The sequence below is a fragment of the Marmota marmota genome, unplaced genomic scaffold, assembly GCF_001458135.2.
Source record: "Marmota marmota marmota unplaced genomic scaffold, marMar, whole genome shotgun sequence".
NCBI lineage: Eukaryota > Metazoa > Chordata > Mammalia > Rodentia > Sciuridae > Marmota > Marmota marmota.
Genome location: NW_026000075.1, coordinates 454,891 through 478,635, shown reverse-complemented (window position 1 = coordinate 478,635; position 23,745 = coordinate 454,891). Strand labels below are relative to the sequence as shown.

Genomic DNA, 23,745 nt, shown 5'->3' with positions numbered 1-23,745 from the left:
ACAACCGACACTAGTATGGCAATATGTAAATCAATGGATGTGTAACTGATGTGATTCTGCAATCTGTATATGGGGTAAAAATGGGAGTTCATAACCCACTTGAATCAAAGTGTGAAATATGATATATCAAGAAATTTGTAATGTTTTGAACAACCAACAATAAAAAATTAAAAAAAAAAAAATTAAAAAATTAAAAAAAAAGTATGATGTAGCTCAGTTGGTAGAGTGCTTGCCTCATATGCACAAGGTCCTGGGTTCAATCCCCAGTATCACACACACAAAATAAATAAATAAAGTAGGACATGATATATCAGGTAATAATATTTGAGGTAAAGAGAACTTTAGTGACGTCTTTCACTAAAATGGTTAGGAAGTAGGCTGTGTTTAACGTTTGTAGTGGCTGTAGATTATACCAGAAGTTTCAGTTTCTTCTAGTGTTCTTGTTTCATTTTTTTTTTTTTTCCTTTACTGTTTCTGGCAAACCCCAAACCTTCTTAATTAGAGCCTGCATTTTATAGCTCCTTCAATTATAATTGACTGTTACTGTCCTGGAGCCCTGGTGACATGTGTCTTAGTCTGTTCTGGCTGCTCTAACAAAATATCTTAGACTAGGCAATTTATAAATAGCAGAAATGTATTTCTTACAGTTCTAGAGGAGAGAAAGTCCACGATTGATGTGCTAGCAGATTCAGTGTTTGGTGAGGGCCTCTTCCTCATAAATGGTGACTTGTTACAGTGTCCTCATATGGCAGAAGAGAGAAGAGGCAAATGGTTTCTCTCAAGCCTTCTAGAAGGGCAATAATTCCTTCACGGGATAATCACCTTCTAGAGTGCACAGGTCTGAACACCATCATTTGGGAGTCAGGTTTCAACATAAAAATTTCAGAGGGACATAAACATTCAGACCATAGCAATGTGGTAGTAGGGTGTGGGGGAGGAAAAACAATCTATAAATCTTATGATGAGATGGTCTTTTAGTGGGCCTGTGTTTGTGTTGAGACTTTCAGAACTGTTTCTTAGCCTTTTTAAAATTTTCTTCCCTTATGTGAAACAGAAGGGCTAGAGGAGTTAGAGCTGACTAGCTGTCATTCCCCCAGGACAGAAGAGGCTCTGGCAACATTTTCCTGGGAGTTAGGAGTCCTTTTGTTAGGAAGAACAGAATGCCCTGAGTCTATTTCAAAATAGTTACTTTCCTTTTTCCCACTGTCTCAAATCATAGGGAAATTTTCCTTGGATTTTCACTGTGAGAATTTAATGGAGTTCTAGGAGTTAAAGTGGAATATTCCATGAAAGTGGAATAGAACCTGAATCTGTGCCCCACGGGGTCTCTCTCTTTCAGGCTAGTCCACACTCAGCCTCCAGTCATTTGGCAAAATTCCCATTATGTGTTGAGCTCCAGAAGCTTTTGCTTCAAAGTTGATCTCAGCTGTGCTGCACTGAATTCACAGCCTGTCCAGATTTCAGAGTGTTGGGGTGCTCCGTGGCATCTATTCTCTAGTGATCTAAATGTTGCTTATCCCTAGTTTTGTTCAGTTTTTCCCTTGCTTTCTGGATGGAAGCAATGACCTCTAAGCTCTTTACATTTTGGAGCTGAACCATTTGTCAATTTCCAATTGTAAATTCTACACTACCACTGATTCTTCCTCATCTTTTAGCTGTTACAGGGAAGGAAACACTACAGCAGGAACTCCAGGCCATGAGGGAACACACGGGGGCCATACAAGGGACACATAGCAGCTCTTTTCTGCATTGTCAGAAGATGGAAACACCTTATCTTTGGCTACTTAATATATAAAGGAAGCTCAAGAAAGATTGGGTTCTTGGGCTGGGGTTGTGGCTCAGTGGTAGACTGCTCGCCTACCATGTATGAGGCACTGGGTACGATCCTCAGAACCACATAAATGTGAAATAAAGATATTGTGTCCACCTAAAACTAAAAAATAAATATTAAAAAAAAAAAAGAAAGAAAGATTGGGTTCTCTGTTGTGATTTCTGTAGTCACCCAATCATTTGTTTTTCCTTTTTCTGATGGACCCTTTTCTGTATTGCTTTATATACTTGGTGGTTCTGGAACATAGTGTTTAGAAGTAGTTGAGAACCAGGAGGTGCATTAAATTCCAGTGGCTCCAATTCAGCCACTGTTGAGTCTGGCTGATTCTATCAGGAGTGCCTTAAATTTTAATTTTCATTCATATATATATATAATTTTTTTAAAAAGAATTTAACTTATTTATTTGTTTTTATGTGGTGCTGAGGATCAAACCCAGTTCCTCACCCATGCTAGGTAAGGACTCTACCACTGAGCTATAACCCCAGCCCCTCTTATTTATATTTTTAATCCACCATTTTAAATTTGAATTGAATGCAAATTGAGGAATAAATGTGATTTCTTTTTTTTTTTTTTTTTTTNTTTTTTTTTTTTTTTTTTTTTTTTTTTTTTTTTTTTTTTTTTTGAACTGGGAATTGAACTCAGGGACACTCGACCACAGAGTCACATCCCCAGCTCTATTTTGTATTTTATTTAGAGACAATCTCACTGAGTTGCTTAGTGCCTCACTTTTGCTGAGGCTGGCTTTGAACTCACAATCCTCCTGCCTTAGCCTCCCGAGCCACTGGAATTACAGGAGTGAGCCATTGTGCCCGGCTAGAAATGTGATTTTTTTTTCCCCTTAAAATATATATACTTTTATACCTTCAAAATATACTTTGAAGATGGTTTCCTATCCCAGTCTCTCAATAAGCTTCACAGTTCTGATGACACTTTTCTCAGGTGTCAGCATCACCCTGATCAGCTTCAGGCACTCTGTTAGTTCAATAGGTAATTATTTAGCAGTATATGTACATATATAGTATGATTATAATATTCCATTGTTACTGCTACAAATTATAGAACAGAAATGCTAATATTTATATTAGGAGAATAAGATTACAAGGTATTTTATTTATCTCCTGTATTTTCTAGAAGTTTTAAAAATGTATTCATATTACTTCTATATTTAAAAAACATAAAACAATAACTATTATGAGGAACGTAGTATGCCAAGCAACACATACAAGAAAATAAAATGCTATATATCACCAGGTTGTTCATTCCCAGGAATTTTCAAGCTACTGGGAGAATAAATTATGTGAGGCATTGTATGGCTAACATTCCACAAGTAAAGAATTTACAGCTTCAAGAAAAAAAAATAATGTAGGCATTGAGTTATAGTTATTGAGATAGATAGTTCATGCTTCTATAACTCTTAACTCAAGAGCATGCTAATTTGGATGGCTAGCCTGTTCCTTGCAGAAGGAAACTTTTAATTTACCTTAGGACCTCCTTCTTTTTTGCCTTATTTCCTACCAAGAAGTGGCATATGCTGTGATCTCCTATTTTTTTTTAACTATCAAATGATAATTAAATTTCATTTACTGTGTTGTGCTCAGGTATAGTTCCATGGTTTACAGAGCCTGAAACAAAAATAATTTGGGGCCCTCTTTCAGGAAAAGAAGGTAAAATGACAAATCCATAATTAGGTAGGGTGTGCTGGAAGAGGCTCATCCAAAAGAAGAATCTAAAGCTTCAAGTTCATTAACTTCAAGGTAATTGTCTTTCTGGTCATGGCTTCCAAAAGGATTATTCTTTTCATTCCACTTGCAGGTCATATTTATTTTTAAAAATTGCCATAAAAATCTATTAAATAGAAAACTTTAAAATCAGTATCTTATTTTAAATAACAGACATAAAAACAGAATTTCAGCCAGGTGTAGTGGCGCATGCCTATAACCCAAGCAACTTGGGAAGCTGAGTCAGGAGGATTGCAAGTTTGAGGCCAGCCTCAGCATTTTATTGAGGCTGTCATTAGAATTAGAAAAACAGCAAATACTTAGTATATATAAAATACTTAAAATCTGGCACATGATAAATACCATATAAATGTTAGCTGCTAGCATTATTATTAACTTAACACAGTTCAATCTGGATAATTGTCTCTACCTCAACTGATGCTCATAAAGTTCTATAAATATAGCTTAATCTATTACAATAATTTTTTTAATATTAAAAAACTCTAAATTCTACCACTAAGAATTTTACTGAATGAATTACTGATACATCAATATCATGGAACCATTAAGCCACCATTAAAAAGAATGAGGTGATCTACATTTAATGACATGGAAAGAGGCCTATAATGTATTAGTATATGATATGATATAATATTACTTTATGTAATATTACACAAGATTTTGTTCATTATTCTTTGTATGTAGTTTTTTTATGCATATATATGCATAAGTTCTACTCAGTGGTTACGTCAGAGTTGGGACTGGAGAACTTCCTGGACTCATTTACTATTATAATTTTATATATTATAGAATGTATTAACTTTATAATTTATTTATTTTTTTATTTTTTTATTTTTTAAGATGGGCACAATATCTTTAGTTATTTTATTTATTTTTATGTGATGCTCAGGATTAAACAAACCCAGTGCATCACATGTGTGAGGCAAGCGCTCTGCCATTGGACTATAACCCCAGCCCCTTAATTTTATAACTTAATTAAAAAAATCTGAGTCAGAAAAAAAAGCTCAGCCCACCTTGGCGTGTCCACAAACTTCTCAATCAGCATAGCGTCATCATTAAAAGACTTGTTAGCTTCTCTTCGTGCTGATTCTAACTGCTCTTGAAATTCTTTTTCTGATCTAATGATCCTCATGCCCTAAAAAAGGAAAAGATAGCTATGACTCTGACATAATTAAACAAAGAAGACTATCCTGAAATGGCAAAGACACGCATCCACAGCCTTACTTTTCCTCCTCCACCGCGGACAGCTTTAACCATGACGGGATAACCAATTCTCCCAGCGTGTTCTTTCAGGCACTGGTCAGACTGGTCCTCACCATGATAACCTTCCACAATAGGCACTCCGGCAGCAGCCATTATGGATTTGGATGTGCTTTAGAGTAAGAACACCAAGATGCCCCAATTCTATAAATCTTTCATAAGAACCACAAATGTTATAATGGAATTCTTTTTAAAAAGCATGCTATAGGTAAAGGAAGGACTACAGTGTGAGAAAACAAATATTGATACATAAACTAAAATGCCTATTAGTTACGTTTCCTCATTTTGTGTAGTAGCTTATCACACCTTATTTTTGTTCAAAAAACTAATTAATATATTGATTAGAAACAGTGATTATTTGAATATTTCTATAACTCAATGTAATTTTCTTACATTGTGAATAAATTATTTATGACTATGACCAAAAAGCGTATAATTAAAACACAAGTATAGGTAAAGGAAACTTTCAATTGAACTTTCTATGGTTATATTTAAAAAGATATCAATTTGTACCTTTTTATACCCATGTCTCTAATTGCAGATGAAGGAGGACCGATAAAAATAATTCCTTCTTGCTTACAAAGTTCAGCAAATTCCACATTTTCAGAAAGAAAACCATATCCTGGATGGATAGCCTAGAAGTGAGAAATAAAATGACAAACCTGTTAGCTAGTTCTCAATTGGCAAAGCTTTGATGCAGGTGAAGCTATGCTTCTCTAGGGAGGCTTCTCCATACACTGCCACAGGCACACTATGGTCTCTATCAAAATCTGCTTCCCAAGAGATGTCTGGAACATGCAAACTTAGTTCAGAAGCCTCATCTAAGCCAGAAGAATCTACTTTGTGTGTGTGTGTGTGTGGGGGGGATTGAAAACAGGGTCTGCATACCAAGCAAATGAAATTACCTCTAAGCTACATTCCCAGTTCTTGTCATTTTAAAAAAGTGTAGTAATATATACATAACTTAAAATTTTCCACTTTTAGTCACTTTTTAAAGTACAGGATTCAGTGGCATATATTTACAATGTCTTACAACCATCAACATTCATCTCCAGAATGTCTTCATGATTACAAACAAAATTTCCATTCCCTTCAACCCCCCCCCACCCAGTCCCTGGTAAGTTCTATTTTACTTTCTATGAGTTTGTCTATGTACCTTGCTTAAATGGAATTGTATGATATTTGTCCCTCTGGGTCTGACTTACTTCATTTACCATAATGTTTTCAAAGTTCATCCATATTGTAGCATGTATCAGAATTTTATTCTTTTTAATAATAATTTTATTCTTTTTAATAATATTGCACTATATGTATATTCCACATTTTGCTTACCCATTCATCTGTTGATGGATATGTGGTTTACTTCTGCCTTTTAGCTATTGTGAATAATGCTGCTATAAGTGTTGGTATATAAGTATCTGTTTGAGTCTCTGCTTTTAATTCTTTTAGGTTTATACCTAGAAGTGGGATTTCTGGATCAGATGGCACAGAAGAATCTATATTTTAATTAAAAAAAATAATGCTATTAGGGCCGATCTGATGGCACAAGCCTGTAACCCCAGCAATTTGGAAGGTCTCAAAATAAAACATAAAAAGAACTAGGGATGTAGCTCAGTGGTAAAGTGCCCCTAGGTTCAATCTCCCATATTGCAGAAAAAAGAAAAAAGAATAATACTATTAGAGAAGAATGTCAAGAAGCACAGGGTGAGAGGCTTTTGTTTACTCTGTCTCTGTGTACAATTGCCCTAGAATTGAAACCACAATATCCAAAAGCTAGAAAGAGTGCGCTAGACATTAATACCTCATAATCCTCAGGTTACTATCTGTCAATGTTATCTTTCTGAAATACGCTAAAAAGCAAGCAAAAAGTCAGGTAGTAGAGTGTTTATGTATGTTAGTGAAAGAGGAATCCCTCAGACTTTAGTCTACTCACTTCTAATTTACTAAGAATTTTATTAGGTTTACTTGTCTGGCTTTCTAGCAGATAGAAAGGAAAATCAGTAACTGAGAGTAGCAAGATTTCTAAGAGTAAACACGCTGACAGCAAACAGAGGAAACACAAGTCAGCCAAAAGGAAGAGGCGTGGGTGATTTAGTAAAGGATGAAGCAACTCTCTCCAACATCAGTAGCCAGGGCATATTTGTTTTTCAAAAGTAATAAGGATGTATTGTAATTATAGTCAAGAGAATGCAAAAAGAAAAACAGCTTAGCCAACCCGATTTCAAAATAGTTATGTACAAAGAGAATTTCAAATTAAAGGGGTAAGCTCCAGCTGTCTGGGAAATTCATACAAATAGAATAACCCACATCCTCTAGCAGCAAACAACAAAATCTAGTTACTGATAATGCTGGATGATCACATTTTACAGATAGTTTAGAGTCTCAAAAAGTTCAGTTTTAGTGTTCAAGTGCTCTACCACTGAGCTACAACCCCAGCCCGGTTGTTTTGGTTTTTGATTTATAAAACATAACACTCACCTACTTATAGGTTGATGAATTTGGTAAATTTATACAACTGTGCAACTGTCACTATAATCTAGTTTTAGAATACTTTCATCATTTGAAAACACTCCCACATGCCCAAATACAGTCAATCCCTGTTCTCAGGACCCAAGCAACTACTCTCCTGCCTTCTGTTTCTGTAATTTTATATGCAAATTTTTTATATGTAAAAAAATTTTATATAAAGACACAGTTTTATGTGTGTCTGGATTTTTTTTTTTTTTTTTTTTGGTACCAGAGATTGAACCCAGGGACATTTAACCACTGAGCCATATCCCTAGCCCTTTTTTATATTTTATTTAAAGATAGGGTCTCATTAAGTTGCTTAGTGCCTCACGAAATTGCAGAGGCTGCCTCAGCCTCTTGAGCAGAGTATTGGGATTACAAGTGTGCACCACCACCAGACTATGTCATTATTTCATATAGCATTATTTCATATTGTCATATGTGTCAGTAGCTCATTCCTTTTTATAGTATAGATTCTACTGCATGAATGTATCACATTATTTATTTGGATATTTTTCCAGTTTGGGGTTATTATGAATAATGTTGCTATAAATATACCTATATAAGTTTTTGTAAGCATTTTTTTTTCATTTCTTTTGGGTAAATATTCATGAGTACAATTGTTGGGTCATCTACAGTAATTATATAGTTAACTTCTTTTTAAAAAATATTTATTTTTAGTTGTAGTTGAACACAATACCTTTATTTTATTTATTTTTATGTGGTGCTGAGGATTGAACCCAGGGCCTTGGACGTGTTAGGCAGGCACTCTATACCTGAGCCACAATCCCAGCCCTTAGTTAACTTTTTTTTTAAAAAAATAATTTTTAGTTGTATATAGACACAGTACCTTTATTTTATTTATTTATTTTTATGTGGTGCTGAGGATCGAACACAATGCCTCATACATGCTAGCCAAATGCTCTATTGTTGAGCTACAGCCCCAGTCCTATATTTAACTTTTAAAGAAACAGCCAAAGCAGTTGTACTATTTTTGTATTCACTAGCAATGTAGGATGATTCCAAGTTTCTCTACATCCTTACCAACACATTATATTGTCAGTCTTTTTTGGTGTTAGCCATTCTAGTGGATATGTAGTGGTACAGCAGTTTAAAAACATTATTTTAATTTGTTTTAATTAATTATAGGAAAGCAGTATGGAGATTCCTCAGAAAACTTGGAATGGAACCACCATTTGACCCAGCTATACTGCTCCTTGGTTTATACCCAAAGGACTTAAAATCAGCCTACTACAGTGACACAGCCAATCAATGTTTATAGCAGCTCAATTCACAATAACTAAACTATGAACCAAGCCAGATGTCCTTCAACAAATGAATAGATAAAGAAAATGCTGTACTGTACTTTTTAAACCATTATTATTAATATATAACTCATATGCCGTAAAACTCAACCAATCCAATATCTTCACAGAGTTGTGCAATCATCACTGTAATCTAAGATACTGAGTAAAATCAAATTATGCAAATTTTCACCAATTCAAAAAGAAACCCATGCCTTTCAGCAGCCTTCCCTCCCAGTTGTAGGTTACCACTAATCTCCCTATCTCTATAGATTTGATTAATCATGGACATTTCATATAAATGGAATCACAAAATTCACAGTCTTTTGTGACTGCCTTCATTTATTGAACATAATGTTTCCAAAGTTCATTCTTTTTTTTTGGTACCAAGAATTAAACTCTGGGGCACTTAACCACTGAGGCGGATCCCCAGGGTATTTTATTTAGAGATAGGGTCTCACTGAGTTTCTTAGCACCTCACTAAGTTGCTAAGGCTGGCTTTCAACTGGCTATTCTCCTGCCTCTGCCTCCAGAGCCACTGGGATTACAGGCATATGCTACTGTGCCCAGTGGTTCATTCATTTCTTAGTATGTATCAGTACTTCATTTTTTATTACCAGATAATGTTCTATAGTATGAGTATACCACATTATATTTATCTATCCTGAAACTGATGGATATTTGGGTTGTTTTCACTTTTTGGCTTTTGTGAGTAATGCTGCTATGAATATTCATGTTGAAGTTTTTTTATGCATGTATGTTTTTATTTATTTTGGATGTATACCTAAGAAGTGGAGTTACTGTTCCATATGTTAACTCTTTAAGTTTCTGGGGAACAGCAAAATTGTTTTCCAAAGTGCCTGTGCCAGTTTACACTTCCACAGGTAATATATGAGGGTTCCAATTTCTCTACATCCTTACCAACACTTGTTATTATCTGTCCTTTGTATCATAGCATCCTAATGAATATGAAGTGATATCTTATTGTCATTGGATTTAGCTACACTAGCTAAAACAATTTTGAAAAGACTAACAAATTTATAGCAATTAAAAGCAAAACTGCAATCAAGATAGAGTGGTATTAGTATTAGGATAAATATATAGGTCAGTGGGGCAGAACAGACAGCCCCAAATTAAACACACATATATATATACATATACACACATACATACACTAATAGCTAATATTTTAAGCATCTTTTAATGGGTTTGTGGGACATATGTGTATTTTCTTTACTTAAGTATTTATTCAAATACTTTTCCCATTAAAAAAAATCTGGGTTTCTTCATTATATATATAACTGCTCTTTATATATTCTGGATACAAGCCTTTTATTGAATACATGTTTTGAACATAGTTCTCCCAGTCAGAACATTGTTTTTATGTTCTTAAATGGTTTCCCCGAAGACCAAAAGTTTTATATTTTAAAGGACATATATTTCGGTGGTGCTTGGGATCCACCCTAGAGCCTCATGTATACCAGACAAGTGTTCTACCACTGAGCTACAGCCCCAGCACCCAAATTTTAAATTTTGAAGATAACCATTTTATCACTTTTTTCTTTTATGGATCTTGTTCATAGTAGCCTAAGAAATTTTTGCTTAACCGAAGGCCTCAAAGGTTTTCTCCTAGAAGTGTTTTTTAGTTTTAGCTCTAACATTTAGGTCCATAAAACATTTCAAGTTAATTTTTTTTGTGTGTAAGGTGTGAGACAAGGCTCTAAGATCTAGACTTTAGGTTCACCTTTTTTTGCAAACAGATATTCATATATATATGTCTGTGCATATCTATATATCTGTATCTATCTATCTATATCTATATCTATATATATATCATTCAATTGCAATCCCAAAACAGCCTCAAGAAGTTTATGACTTTATATATATATATATATATATATATATATATATATATATATACACACACACACACACATATATATACATATGAAGTTTCTAAATAAATAGATATATCATTGTAAGACTCACTATTGGTAAGATGACAATTCTTTCCATATTAATCTGTACATTTCATTCATTCATTTTAATATTTAGTGTATGTATATGTGTATGTGTGTGTTTAATTTTGGACTGTCTATTCTGCACCACTGACCTATATATTTATCCTAAAACTAATAACACTCTGTCTTGATTGCAGTTTTGCTTTTGATTGGCATAAATTTGTTAGTCTTTTCAAAATTGTTTTAGCTAGTAAAGCTAAAATTGTTTTAGCCAGTACAACTAGGCTATCTTAGGATTGACTTACCAATTTCTCCAAAAACCTTGTTGGGATTTTGATAAAGAATGAATTAAGCCAGGTGCAATGGTGTATGCCTATATTCCCAGCTGTTGGGGAGCTGAGGCAGTTGAATCATAAGTTACCAGCCTGGGCAACTTAGCAAAAAGACCCTGTTTCAAAATAATTTTTTTTGTGAGTGTGTGTATGGTATTGGGGATTGAACCCATGGTTTTGTGCATGCGCGGCAAGCACTCTACCAACTAAGCTATATCCCTAGCCCTCAAAATAATATTTAAAGAAGGCTGGGGATGTAGCTAAGTGGTGGTGTGCTTGCTTAGTGTCAAAAGGGTACCAAAAACAAAAATAAAAAAGAATGAATTAAATATGCAGATTAATTTGGAAAGAATTGCCATCTTACCAATAGTGAGTCTTCCAGTGATATATCTATTCATTTAGAACTTCTTCTTTCAGCAACGTTTTATTAGAGACTTACAAATTTTTAGTATGTAGGTCTTAAACCGTTTGTGCTATTGATTCATATTTGATCCTTACTGATGCTATTATGAAAGTTAATTGTTTCCTTAATTTCATTTCTGAAATATTCATTGCCTGTTCTCTTTATTGTTAGCAGATATTTAATTTGATGGCACTCTTTGATCAACTAGATAGATTTCAGAGAGAAGCAGCTATTTCCTTGTGAAAATAGAGTTCAATTGCAATCCCAAAACAGCCTCAAGAAGTTTATGACTTTATTAATACGGACAGAACACTGGGAACTCCTGTTAAAGGTGTGGTCCCCAACCTCTGGAAGGTAGTGGAACTGTAAGAGGCGGGGCACAATGAGAGGTCTTTAGGTCACTGGGAGGGAGTGCCCTCAAAGGGGATTGTGGTGCCTAGTCTTTTCCTTTTTCTCTTTTGCTCACCAGCCATGAGGTGAACAGTTTTGCTTTACCATGTACTCCCAGCATGATATGTTATTTTGCCCAGGGCAACAAGGCCAACCAATCATGGACTAAAACTGTGAGCCATAACAAAACTTTTTTCTTTATAAGTTGATTATCTTGGGTATTTGTTATGTAGTAATGGAAAGCTGACTAACATACCTGCCCTAAAATCTTTGCCTTCTGCTAGCATCTCTTAATAGGGCTATGTCATTGGACAAAAGCAGAAACTTAGTTCATGTGTAAATTTTACTCTAGTTCCTATAAAAGTGCCTATATCAAAATGGTCACATTAAGAACAACTCTATAATTTTGAAAAATTCTGTTCAAATTACTATACATGCATTATTCAATGTTATTACAATGACCCTCAAGTTTCTTTTTCAGAATCAGAGTTAGGGCAAGATTTCCTCTCCTAATTGGCAAATATCATTTTTAGGGGGAATCTCTATAATTTGTTAACTCACTAAGTTTCTTTTCTTACTGGGGTTGCCAGGAAGATGTAAAGTATCCTTACTAGATCTAAGCTTTTTGATTTAATTTCAATTTCCCTTCTCCCATATTACTGGTCATTTGTCCTTTTATCATTTATTTTCATCATTATCTGTAACTTTTTGCAATCTATCTCAAATCTTGAATATTCAGGTGAAATTGATATTTAAAAAAAACGTTATTCTTTTCAAAATAGTATCTATTATCTTCTCAATATTTGTGTTATAGCATCTAACATAATACTAACCAAAAGAGATATAGAATTGATAAATTCTCTAGAAATTCTGCATGTCATATATTTTCTAGAGGGTTACAACTTAAACTAAAATGGTTGCAGAAAATGGTCATTAAAAATGGAGTGGATTTTCAACTCTAACAAGTTTTCTTTCTGTCTTTTTTTAAATTTTTATTTTTTTAGTTGTAGATAGACACAATACCTTTATTTTATTTATTTTTATGTGGTGTGAGATTCAAACCCAGTGACTCATATGTGCCAGGCAAGCACTCTACCACTGAGCCATAACCCCAGCCCATGAAGTTTTTTTAAAGGATAAATAAGGAGGTTGATCAGCCTAAATGAATTTTTTTTTTTTTTTCCGGTACTGGGGATTGAACCCAGGGGCTTAAGCACTATCCATATCCGCAGCCCTTTTTATTTTGAGACAGGGTCTTACTAAGTTTCTGAAGGCCTTGCTAAATTGCTGAGGCTGACTCGAACTTGCCATCCTCCTGCCTCAGCCTCTGAGTCCCTGGGATTACAGTGACTCAGGCCCCCATTCCTGGTTTGTTTAGGTCTTTGTTCCATTGTCAGCTCCTGACTATCCTATTTAAAAGTACCTCCCATCCAGTCTTTGTCTCCTTATTCTGCTTTACTTTCTTCCCATCAAGTATTACTCTGCTTGTTCTATTCTCTATTTGTTTAAATGTTTATTATCTGTTTCACCCACTACAGCATAGCTTTGTAGGGATAGAACTGTCTCCATCTTATTTAGTGCTGCATCCATGGTTAGAAACTGGCACAAAACAGGAAACCAATCAGTGCTGGCTGAGAGAGTAAATGCATGGATGAAAGGAAATGGGGGAAGAGACACTTGCCAGGTAGAACCACATCAGAAAATGCATAGATGAAATAGCATGTAAATAGCATGTGTAAAGAAGAGGGAGAAGTTTATTAGTTATTATAAATAACTGGAGACAAAACACAAGTTTTTTTTTTTTAGGATTTTTGTTGTTGTTTGCAGTGCTAGGGATTGAACCCAGGGCTTCACATATGCTAAGCAAGTCCTCTTTACCACTAAGCTATACCCTAGCCCCAAAGTCTTGATAAATAGAAAGGGATAATATCAGAAACTCTTTTGTGTGCTATTCTAAAGGGTTTGGATTTTATCTTGAAACCAAGGAAAATTTACTAATAGATAAGATAGGGAAGGGGTGGGGTTGTTTTTAAAATGGGGCAGGGGGAGAGGAAGAAAATAATAAGGAACCATATTTAAGAAATGTTCACATGGAAGTATGGAGAATTGATTGAATTGATAACAGATTTAATAGTAGGAAAATCAGCTGAGACTCATAAATCCAGATAAGAGATCAAAAGATCTGGCTATGTGATCAAAAAGAACTGTGGAGCCATTTCAAAGAAAGATTCAACACAAGTTGGTTCCTATTTCATTTTGAAGGATGAAGAAGAGATGTAATAATATCCAAATTCTGAGCCTGGGATACTGGAAAAACAGATGGTGAGTTACTACAATGACACCTAGAAGTCAAGGAGAAAAAGACTTCTCTTTTGATTATATTTTACTTTGTAATTTAGAGTATCATCTATTCTCCTGAAGGATCTGATGCTCTTAGCATCTGATTTTGAAGGTAGAAGAGCTGAAATATCTCTCCATTTTTATATACAGTTTAGATCTTCCCTCTACTTACTTCTGAAAAGATCTAAAGTACACAGGATTCAGTCAAGAAGAGGAACAAAAAGAGATGTGATTAGTTTACAATCCAAAAACCAAATGAAAAAGTCTTGGCTAAAAATAGAAAATAATTTAGACAAATAATTTTGCATAAATTACAAAAACTTATTCCTCTTGTAAATCTTTTCAAAAGTCTTACCTGTGCAGCAGAGATCTTGGCCACTTGAATAATTTTCTCCATAGAGAGGTAGCTCTCCTGGCAGGGAGCTGGTCCAATAAAATATGCTTCATCTGCCTGTTCAAGAAATAGTACCTGCTTAAAAGATGACGTGGCTGGTACACCCTCAAACACTTCTTAGAGCTGCTTCAGAGTTATTTTTGTGATTATAAAAAAATGCTGCCTTCTCAAGGACAACATAAGGACTGCAAAACCAAAGTATCAGCTCATGCTTATATTATAAAAGTATCAGCTCATGCTTATATTATAAAAGCCAGTTTTATAATCTTTTGCATGAAGAAGGTGCTAAAACTTGATTTTTACCCATAAACCACATACTAGAATGAAACTAAAGTCTTAGGATAGAAAACAACAATCATACATCATGGTATTAACAACAACAATAATAATCTTAAGTTATAATATGACAAGAAACAAAATATACAATTGATATATACAGCAGAAAAAGAGTGAAAGTTTACTGAGGTTTATATAATGGCTAGAATATGATAATAATACTCATTCTATACATTTGTCAACTATTTTGTACTGTTCCTTAGAACTTTCATATAATAATAGCATCTTTTGCAGTAGACGAGAGAGACAATATTCATTCATTCAAAAGACTTAGTGCCTACTATGTGCCATGTTTTGATGGGGAAGCAGTCTGAACAGCAGTAAACAAGACCAATGGCCCTGTCTAGAGGGACAATATTAAGCATTCACACGCCTAATGACAACTGTGATAAAGGCCTCGAGGGCAAATTATATTGTGTTCATGTGCAAATATGTAATAAGAAAACCCATCATTATGAACAAATGTAATGCACCAATAAAAATGTAGGGGGAAAAAGGCCCTGAAAGAAAAACCAAGTACATAACAGAGGTAGGAAGAGGACCAGATCTGGTCTGAAGGTGGTCAGGACATGGGAGAAGGGAAGGTCAGGGAAAGTTCCTCAAGGACAATGAGGACTTGGCCTGGCATATGGATGGAGAACATGGATCAGGAATAAGAATGGAGATGGGGTGAGCCTTCCATGCAGAGAAAACATCATATATAAAGGACCTAAGGTGGGAAGAAGTCTGGCCCACTTGAGCAATCAATATAAGCTTATGTGGCTGGAATAGTGAGTGAAGGGTCAAAGGACCCTCTGGTCAACATTGTAGGGCACAAAAGTTTTGGATTTTCTTCTACAGGAAAACAAAACAAGATATGGGATAAAAAAAAAAAAATTAAGCTTTTGGTTTCACAAAATGCAAATTCACTCCCTTTCTAAAGAATGTCAACAATAATACAAAGGCAATGTAGTCTTTGGTACTGTTTCCTCTCCAAACTGCAATTTCCTTCCAGATATAACTTCAACTATACCCAGTTTGGGACATATTTTTCCATATCCATATTCCTATTTATTCATTCATATTTATATAAACATACAGTTTTAGTTTTTGTTTTTTACACAGATGTAATCATACTATATAGTTATCTTCTGCAGGTGCATTTCTTACCAACAGTATGTTTTGAAGCTGCTTCCACTTTAGTACATATATGTCTACTCTGCTTTGTATAACAGTTGCATGCTCTTTCACAGTATGGAGGTATTACAGTTCCTTTAATCATGAACTTCTTCACATGCATTTAGAATGTAGAGGCAAAAAAAAAAAAAGTTGGATATGGGCAAGGCTGAAGGAAACATTCTTGTACAAACCTCTATCTGCATGTATATGTGAATGTGTCTCTGGGACACAAACCTACAGGAATGTTTGTGTTGAAGAATACGCATCTGGTCCTAGCTCAATAGCTTTCAGTTTTACCAATATACATCTCCAGAAAAGAAGGGATTCAAGAACCAAATCCCAGGGCTGGGGTAGAGCACCTGCTTAGCACATGTGAGGCACTGGATTCAATCCTCAGCACCACATTAAAATAAATAAATAATAAAAGATATTATGCCCATCTATAACTTAAAAAAAAGTTTATAAAAAAGGAAATAAAAATAATAAAAAAAAGGACCAGATCCCAGAAAAAGGACACCGAGAAGGGACAGAAGGGTTGGAAATAATGAAAGCCATGAGAAGAATTTACTTTGAAAAGGAGGGAGTAGTTTACTATGACGTTAAATAATGTTGAGAGGTCAAGCCATTTTAGTCTCGAAAAGACTCCATCAGATTCTGGGACATAGATGTTACAGTGACCTTGGCAGGGAGAGTGTCAATGGAGGAGTGGGGACATAGGCTGAATAGAAATGGGTTCAGAAGAGAATGGTAGGCAAAGAAGAGAAAGGAGCAGGGTAAATGACTACTAAGTTGGTGATAAACTGGAGAAGAAAGAGAATGTAAGTGGGGGAGAGGGTAATGTGGAACTGCCAATAGTTATGAAGATGGAGAAATTGTACGGTATTTAAATGCTTTTAGGAAGGATCTAGTGGAGAGTGATGAAAAACACATCATTGAAAATGGAAGATGTTTTTTGAGGTACAAATATATCAATTTGTTTTTTATTATTATTTTAAATTGACAGATAATAAATGTGTATATATGGAATGCAATGTGATTTTTGATAATATGTATATAGTGTGAAATAATTAAACAACATAATTAACATAACCATCATTTGGTTTACTTATCATTTTTTATGATGAGACATTTGAAATTTATGCTTTTAGTTATTTTGGGAAAATTCTTTCTTTCTTTCTTTCTTTGTGGTGCTGGGGATGGTGCCCAGGGCCTTTTGCATGCTAAGCACATATTGTACCACTGAGCTATATCCCCAGCTTGAGAAAAGTCTGAAAAAGATGAGGATTCTAGTGTGTAGGCAGATGACTGGCACTGGATGGGAACAGGATGGATGCAGATGTGCGTGAATCAGCAGATTCTGTGGCAGGAAGTTCAATTCTATTTTCTCTGTGAAATCAAGATCATCTGCTGTGAACAGGTGGGTGATACAGTGGTGAAAGACCAGGAGAAGTTGGTCCCCATGAATTTTTGTGGCGTGCTTAGAGTCTTGCTGCAGGTGAAACAGACCAAAAGCTGAATTCATCCATGACTGGGGTTCTGCCTGGTGCATGATAGCTCATAATAACTGATAACCCAATCTACAGGGAAGTTAGGTCTTTTTACTTAGAATTATTAGTGAATAGTTTGACCTTAGCTACTTAAACTCTGTTAACCCTAGCAAACATCAACTGTCATCATAAAAAAACTAAACTTACATAATAAAGCAAATAAATGTGATCCTTACAAGATTTAGCTTCCAGATTTTAATAACATACCATATTTACGTGCATGGAATTCCTGTCTGCCTCGCTGTAAACAGCCACGGACTGCACACCCATTTTTTTGGTTGTTCGCATCACCCTACAGGCGATTTCTCCTCTGTTTGCAATGAGGACCTTGGTAATGTTTCTTCCTGTTTAAAATACCATAAAGATCATATGCAAATATTACTGAGGCATAAGAAACAAGAATTAGAATATTCGTAACCAGTTGATAAAGATTTGTCTTGGTAAAATCAGCCTGAAATTATCATTTTTTAAAAAATTTTGTGTACATACATATATTTTAGTTGTTGATGGACCTTTTATTTATTTATTTATTTATTTTTATGTGGTGCTGAGAATCGAACCCAGTGCCTCACACATGCCAGTCAAGTGTTCTACCACTGAGCCACAACCCCAACTCCTAAAATTATCTTTTTAACAAATATTAATGCATTTTTTTTCTCTTCACTGAAATTCAAGATATCCCTATTAACATAAATTCTACAATTACTTAGCTTTTTAAACTTAAAATTAAAACATGCTTTGTTATGTCAAAGATAAAATCAAAATACCTTAAAAATCATCTTAGCTAATAATAACTAATCTCTAATAAGCAGGTTTTATGCCTCAGGTCTTATGTGAAAGACTCAAACCTGAGTGTCTCTGGGTATCCTCAGGGGATTGGTTCTAGGAACCCATGTGGATACAAAACTCCCTAAATGCTCTTGTCCCTACTATAAAATGGTACAGTATTTGCATACAACACACATCTTCCAGTGTAACTTTAAACCATCTCTAGATTAATTAATCTAATACAATATAAATTGCTATGTAAATGGTTGCTTTTTATTTTGTATTATTTAGGAAATAATGATATGGAAAAAGTCTGTATATATTTAGTACAAATGTAATTGTTTTTTCTGAATACTTTCTATAAATTGTTTCTTGATTCCATGGAGGCAGAACCCATGGATGTTAAATTTCTGAATGAGGAGGATCAACTAATGATACTGTTGTCATTATCTCCATTTTAAAGGTGAAATTAAGGCTTAAACAGATACTACTCTTTTCAAATTATAAAGCTAAAATAAGTGGTGAATCCAGAATTTGAACCTAGGTTTGCCTGACTCCAGAACTGAGTTCTGAGTTACTCTGTTTCCTTGCCTCTAATCCTAGGTACACAGGCTATATATTGCATCAGTTGCCTGCCATCAGCCATATAATGACATGCCATTGAATTAACATGTAAAATGCACTTCTATCATCATTGGAAGTAAATATTGATAGTTTGTAATAAAGTCATTCTAAAAAAAATAAAGGTTCACATAACTTAAAATAGTGTTTTGTTATGGGGATCCATAGAACTCAAGAGTTATCAGAAGTCACCAATCAAAGATTTATGTGTGCATTTGGAGGTGGGATGGATGAAAGTTATAACTATATTCTATTTTTATTATAATATTTATTCTATTTATAATTTTAGTATATATTCATCAGTTTTATAGCTGGAAATTCCACATAAAATTCTATTTGAAGAAAAAGATTCTGCTACTTAAAAAGAAGAGTTTTAAAAGCACTAACCACCATAGTTATGCTTTTCCAATTCAACATAATACAAGGGTAAGACAGACAGAAATAACAACATAAATATAAAATGTTCTCCATTACTACCTGCTGTATTTTAGACTCAACAGCAAGAGGCATTTTTGATATAAAAGAAGTGAAAACCTGACTTAAAAATTGCTAAGAAAATTATCATAAAAATACCAAACTTCAAAGGTTTGTGAGAACTAATTCTATTACACATAAAACTAAAGGTTAAACATGTCTTCTTCTTCTTCTTTTTCTTTTCTTTTTTTTGTTTTGGTATTGAACCTAGGGATGCTTACCACTGAGCTATATTCTTAGCCCTTTTTATTTTGGGACAGGTTATCATGAAGTTGTTTAGATACCCTCTAAGTTGCTGAGGCTGGCTTTGAACTCTTAGTCCTCTTACTTCAGTCTCCCAAGTTGCTGGGATTACAGATGTGCACCACACACCCAGCCTAAACATGTCTCTTTCTTAGTTCAGTTTGAAGCAAAGCCAACAAAGTCTGTCAGTACCTGTGGTTGTTCCATACTTCATGGTTCTTTGCTTCCAAGTCCATTTCCTATAAAACAAACCCAAATGAAATAAAAATTAACGAGAAAACACAGTATCAGTTATTGTTCTTTCAAAATCTAATTTTTTAAAAAACTTGAAACCAAACCCAGATACAATCTAAGTTAAACCTTACTAAACCTAACACTAACAGAGTGATTTAGTAAGACTTTCTTTGGGAAAGAAAACTAATCTAGAAATAAGGAGCTAAGAGTTCTGGCTGTTTTCCTCTTGAACTACAAGTCCTTGAATGAGTCACCTAACGGGTTTACAATAGAGTCTGACATCTGACCACAGAATCACAGAAGATTAAAAAACCAAGGTGCTTCAAGATCATCTACTTCAGCTTTTTTTCCAACTTTTTTTTTTTAACATAATAACTCTCAGTAAATACTACCTGACACACACACATAATTAGAAGTTTCATCAAAGATAAATAACCCTACATTTTGATACTTTCCTTTTTTGTCTTTTAAAAATATGATGGTTAAACTAGTTTAAAAAATACCAATAGAATTCAATCCTAATAGGACAGGTTTGACATTAAGAACAGACAAGTAAAGGGAAGGAAGCTGAGCAAGGGCAGCAAAGGGAAAGAATGCTGGCTATGGAGTCAGAAGAGCTGAGTGTTCATCTGTGACCCAATGATCAACTTGCCCAAGCTCAAGTCACCAGTGCTTTTCAACTGTTTTTTTCATTACTACTCTCCTCATGAGAAAACTTAAGAACTATGAGATAAGATTTTATATGTAAGACTGAGCTTTAAAGGGCCACAAACCATGATGCTATGTAAGATTTTTTTTTTGCTCTCCCAGGAACTGATATTTGCCCCTTGAATTGGGGATGCAAGCCTTACATCTTATATTCAGTGTTCTTGTACAAGAGAGGACTATAAGAGGTGATTCTGAAGACATATCACAGCTTTAAAAATATGTAATTCAATTCCAAGTTTCTGTATTAAAGGAAAGGAGGAATAACTTGTTTGATCTGTTTTACCTAGGTAGAAGTTCATGAATGTTTATGACAGTTTAGTTCCCCAATACCTGTTTAGACAGTAATTTAACACTGAAACATTAGTCAAGAGCTGATGGAAAGCAGGCAAGATTCACTTTGAGAACAAAAAAGTACGATATTCACTAGATTTCAGTTAAAAAAAGAAAATGCTGGGAAATCAAATTGCAGAAGCAATTCCACCTTAATCTTTTCCATGTACATCTGGAAGATGTAGCAAAACCATTGTTACAAAGGTTTCATAAAGTGAAAACTTTCCACACAGTGTACATAAGATACTGTATAATTATATAGCAGTATATATATCTTTTTTATATACTATGTAACTGAGTAGGACTAATATTGCACTGGGGCATAGATTCAGAAGGCTGCATCACTATAGTGACTCTATATACTCATTGCCACTTAATACACATTCAATTGGATGCTGCCATCCATGAAAGGCTGGTGGGAAGACCCACAGCTTTGGCACATGAGTTGTGTAAGAGAGTTTCCCTAGAAGGATGCCATTCTTCCACATCTTCCCAATTCAGTTGACTTCACTTTCTTGATCTTCAAGGAAGAGCATCTTTTCTGATTTTTTATAAGGTATTTTCTAATTTAGCATCTTCTTTCCTTTGTATTCTTCAGGTAGGTTTGTGGTAAGATTTAAGGCCTGTCCTAATCAGATATTTCTATAAAGTGGTGAATTCTCATTAAATTTAGCTTAAGACCTAATAAAGTTTCAAGGCCACTGTTGACCTAAAGTTTTCTTCTGCCATCTTCTAGTAAAAAGAGATGGAGATAGATATATCATTATAATCCTCTATCTCAACAATGTTTTAATTGGTATATTCCATTTTCCACAATTATCTAAGCTACAACTAAAGACAGTGACTTAAACAAAATTAAGAGGTTGCTTCCATGAAATAAATACACTCTGACTCAAGAAAGCTTCTATTCTCATGCCTAGAATTTCACGACTAAAAATTCTTTTCTCTAAGCTATCAGAGAATCATGGCATGAAGAGAAATGTAAAATCCTTATACCGACTCATTTTTTTTTAAATTCTATAATCCATCAACAACTCTAAGGCTTTCTAGAGTGACAGCAATATTAAGAATCATTCTATAGGTACTACATAAGCTTTGAGAGGGAAGTGAAAGAAAGGGGTCTGTAGTAGTGTTTTGAAGATCCCTGGGAACTGAAGAAAAGTCAGGAGAAAAAGAGTGGCACTACTATTATTTTCACCAACTTTCTTATTTTGCTTAGGTGAGTCCTATAATTTAGTAATTGAAAGTCCAAGGCGGCTACAATCATTTGTGGAAAATAAAAGCAAACAAGTTTATCTAAAGGGCTGAGTTTACAAAGTTTGTTTATGAAATGATTGAAACAGGTCAGATTCTGTTTAAACTTCTTTCCATGTGTTAATTTTCACAACTGAGAATACTGGCATCACCTCCTCCTAGGTAAGAAAATTGAAGCAGATGTATTAAGTAACTCAGCCAAGGTCACACACCTAGTGAGTAACTAAGCTGAGAACCAACCTTCTAACTGCAGTCTGTGCCTCTGAACACTAAGCTACATTGTCTTTCCAGAATGGTGGAAAATGATAACACTGAAGCAAAGAAAGATAAAGAAGCTAGCTACCTGCAAATCTGAGGGTGTTTTCACTGCCAGAATAATCATTACTCATGCCTGGAACTAAAATTTGAAATGGATCTGGAGCCAGGTTTCTAGAGTGAGTCACTTGGTAGATGGTTCTGTTCCAACTTGGGTATAAGAGCTTTTGACAAATGTCCCAGCCCTATGGAAAGTAAATTCACTCTTATTAACTGAATGCATGCTAACTAACAATGGGAAAGAGCCCCAGGAGTCTTTCTTTGATTTGGACCCAAGAGCTGAACTGTAATGGACTTTGAGGACGTCCAGGCCCCTCTTGCTAGTTGCGTGATCTTGGGCAGGTCTATGGTTTTCTTGAGCTTCATCAGAACCGGGATTGTAATAATGCTGGCACACAAACGGTGCTGCGAAAGGAGAAAGTAAACGCCTAGGAGGTGCACAGTGTCGACAGAAGCATGGAGGATGGCAGGCCCAGCTCCACCTCTCTCCCAGTCCTCGTAAGTGGAAAAACAAGCCAACGGCAGATTGAAGGGTGGATGCGGGAAGAGGTAAAGAAAAGGATGAGTGGAGATGTCTCATTTCTGCTGCAGAGACTGACGGCAGAACACCCCCCACCCCCCGGAAAGCGGCTGGGGTTTTCCTTCAGTCCTCTCCCAGCCTGCGACCCTGGGTCCCTCCGCACTTCCCGCAGCTCATGCGGGTCTATGCACCCTGTGTCCTAGCCCCCGACCACTGATCCACCGCCCCTCCAGCCGCGGTCACCTCGGCGGCAGCAGCAGGACCGGGAGACGCCGCCAACGGTTCCTCTCCGCCGCCACCAGCAGTACTGACGCTGCCGCGGCCGCCGCCATATCCAGGGAGCCTGACTGCTGACAGAAGGGAGGCTGCGACCCACACGCGCAAGCCCTTTCCGCTCCTTTACCCTATGTCCACCGCCAGCCACCGTCCCTTCCAAATACAGATGGGGGCGTCTCCACGAAAGCCAATCAAGGAGAAGAAAAAGGCTTCGGTGGTGACGATTGGCCGGCAGAGCCCGGGTCTCTGGGGGGAGCCTACTCGAGCCTTCTCTCTGCCACCCAGTTCCTCCTAGAGCCGTGGGGTTCCTCCTCCCTGGTTCAGCTTCAGAGGGAGGAAAGCTCCCTGGTGATGTGTGTGTGTGTATATATATATATATATATATATATATATATTTCCAAAATAAGCTTCTTTCTTTCTATTTATTTATTTGCTACACATGACATTACAATGATCTTGGCAATTCATACATTTGAATCATTGGGGTATAATTTCTCAT

The 23,745-nt window shown here is 35.5% G+C and overlaps 1 protein-coding gene and 1 non-coding gene across 2 annotated transcripts in view; one reads left to right on the top strand and one right to left on the bottom strand.

Moving 5' to 3' along the window:
• The window catches only part of Mccc1 (methylcrotonyl-CoA carboxylase subunit 1), a 55,986-nt gene extending 32,624 nt beyond the window's left edge, over nucleotides 1-23,362 (bottom strand). Inside the window, exons 1-7 of the mRNA XM_015494219.2 lie at nucleotides 23,214-23,362; nucleotides 19,802-19,848; nucleotides 17,711-17,847; nucleotides 14,424-14,519; nucleotides 5,344-5,465; nucleotides 4,795-4,942; nucleotides 4,584-4,705 (exon numbers count right to left, since the gene is read on the bottom strand). Coding sequence (XP_015349705.1) covers nucleotides 4,584-4,705; nucleotides 4,795-4,942; nucleotides 5,344-5,465; nucleotides 14,424-14,519; nucleotides 17,711-17,847; nucleotides 19,802-19,848; nucleotides 23,214-23,302 — 761 coding nt within the window. The 5' untranslated portion in view covers nucleotides 23,303-23,362. The remainder of the gene's footprint in view (nucleotides 1-4,583; nucleotides 4,706-4,794; nucleotides 4,943-5,343; nucleotides 5,466-14,423; nucleotides 14,520-17,710; nucleotides 17,848-19,801; nucleotides 19,849-23,213) is intronic.
• Nucleotides 203-275, top strand: Trnam-cau. The gene has a single exon. It is a non-coding gene; the product is annotated as a tRNA-Met (tRNA).
• Nucleotides 23,363-23,745: the final 383 nt, after the last annotated feature.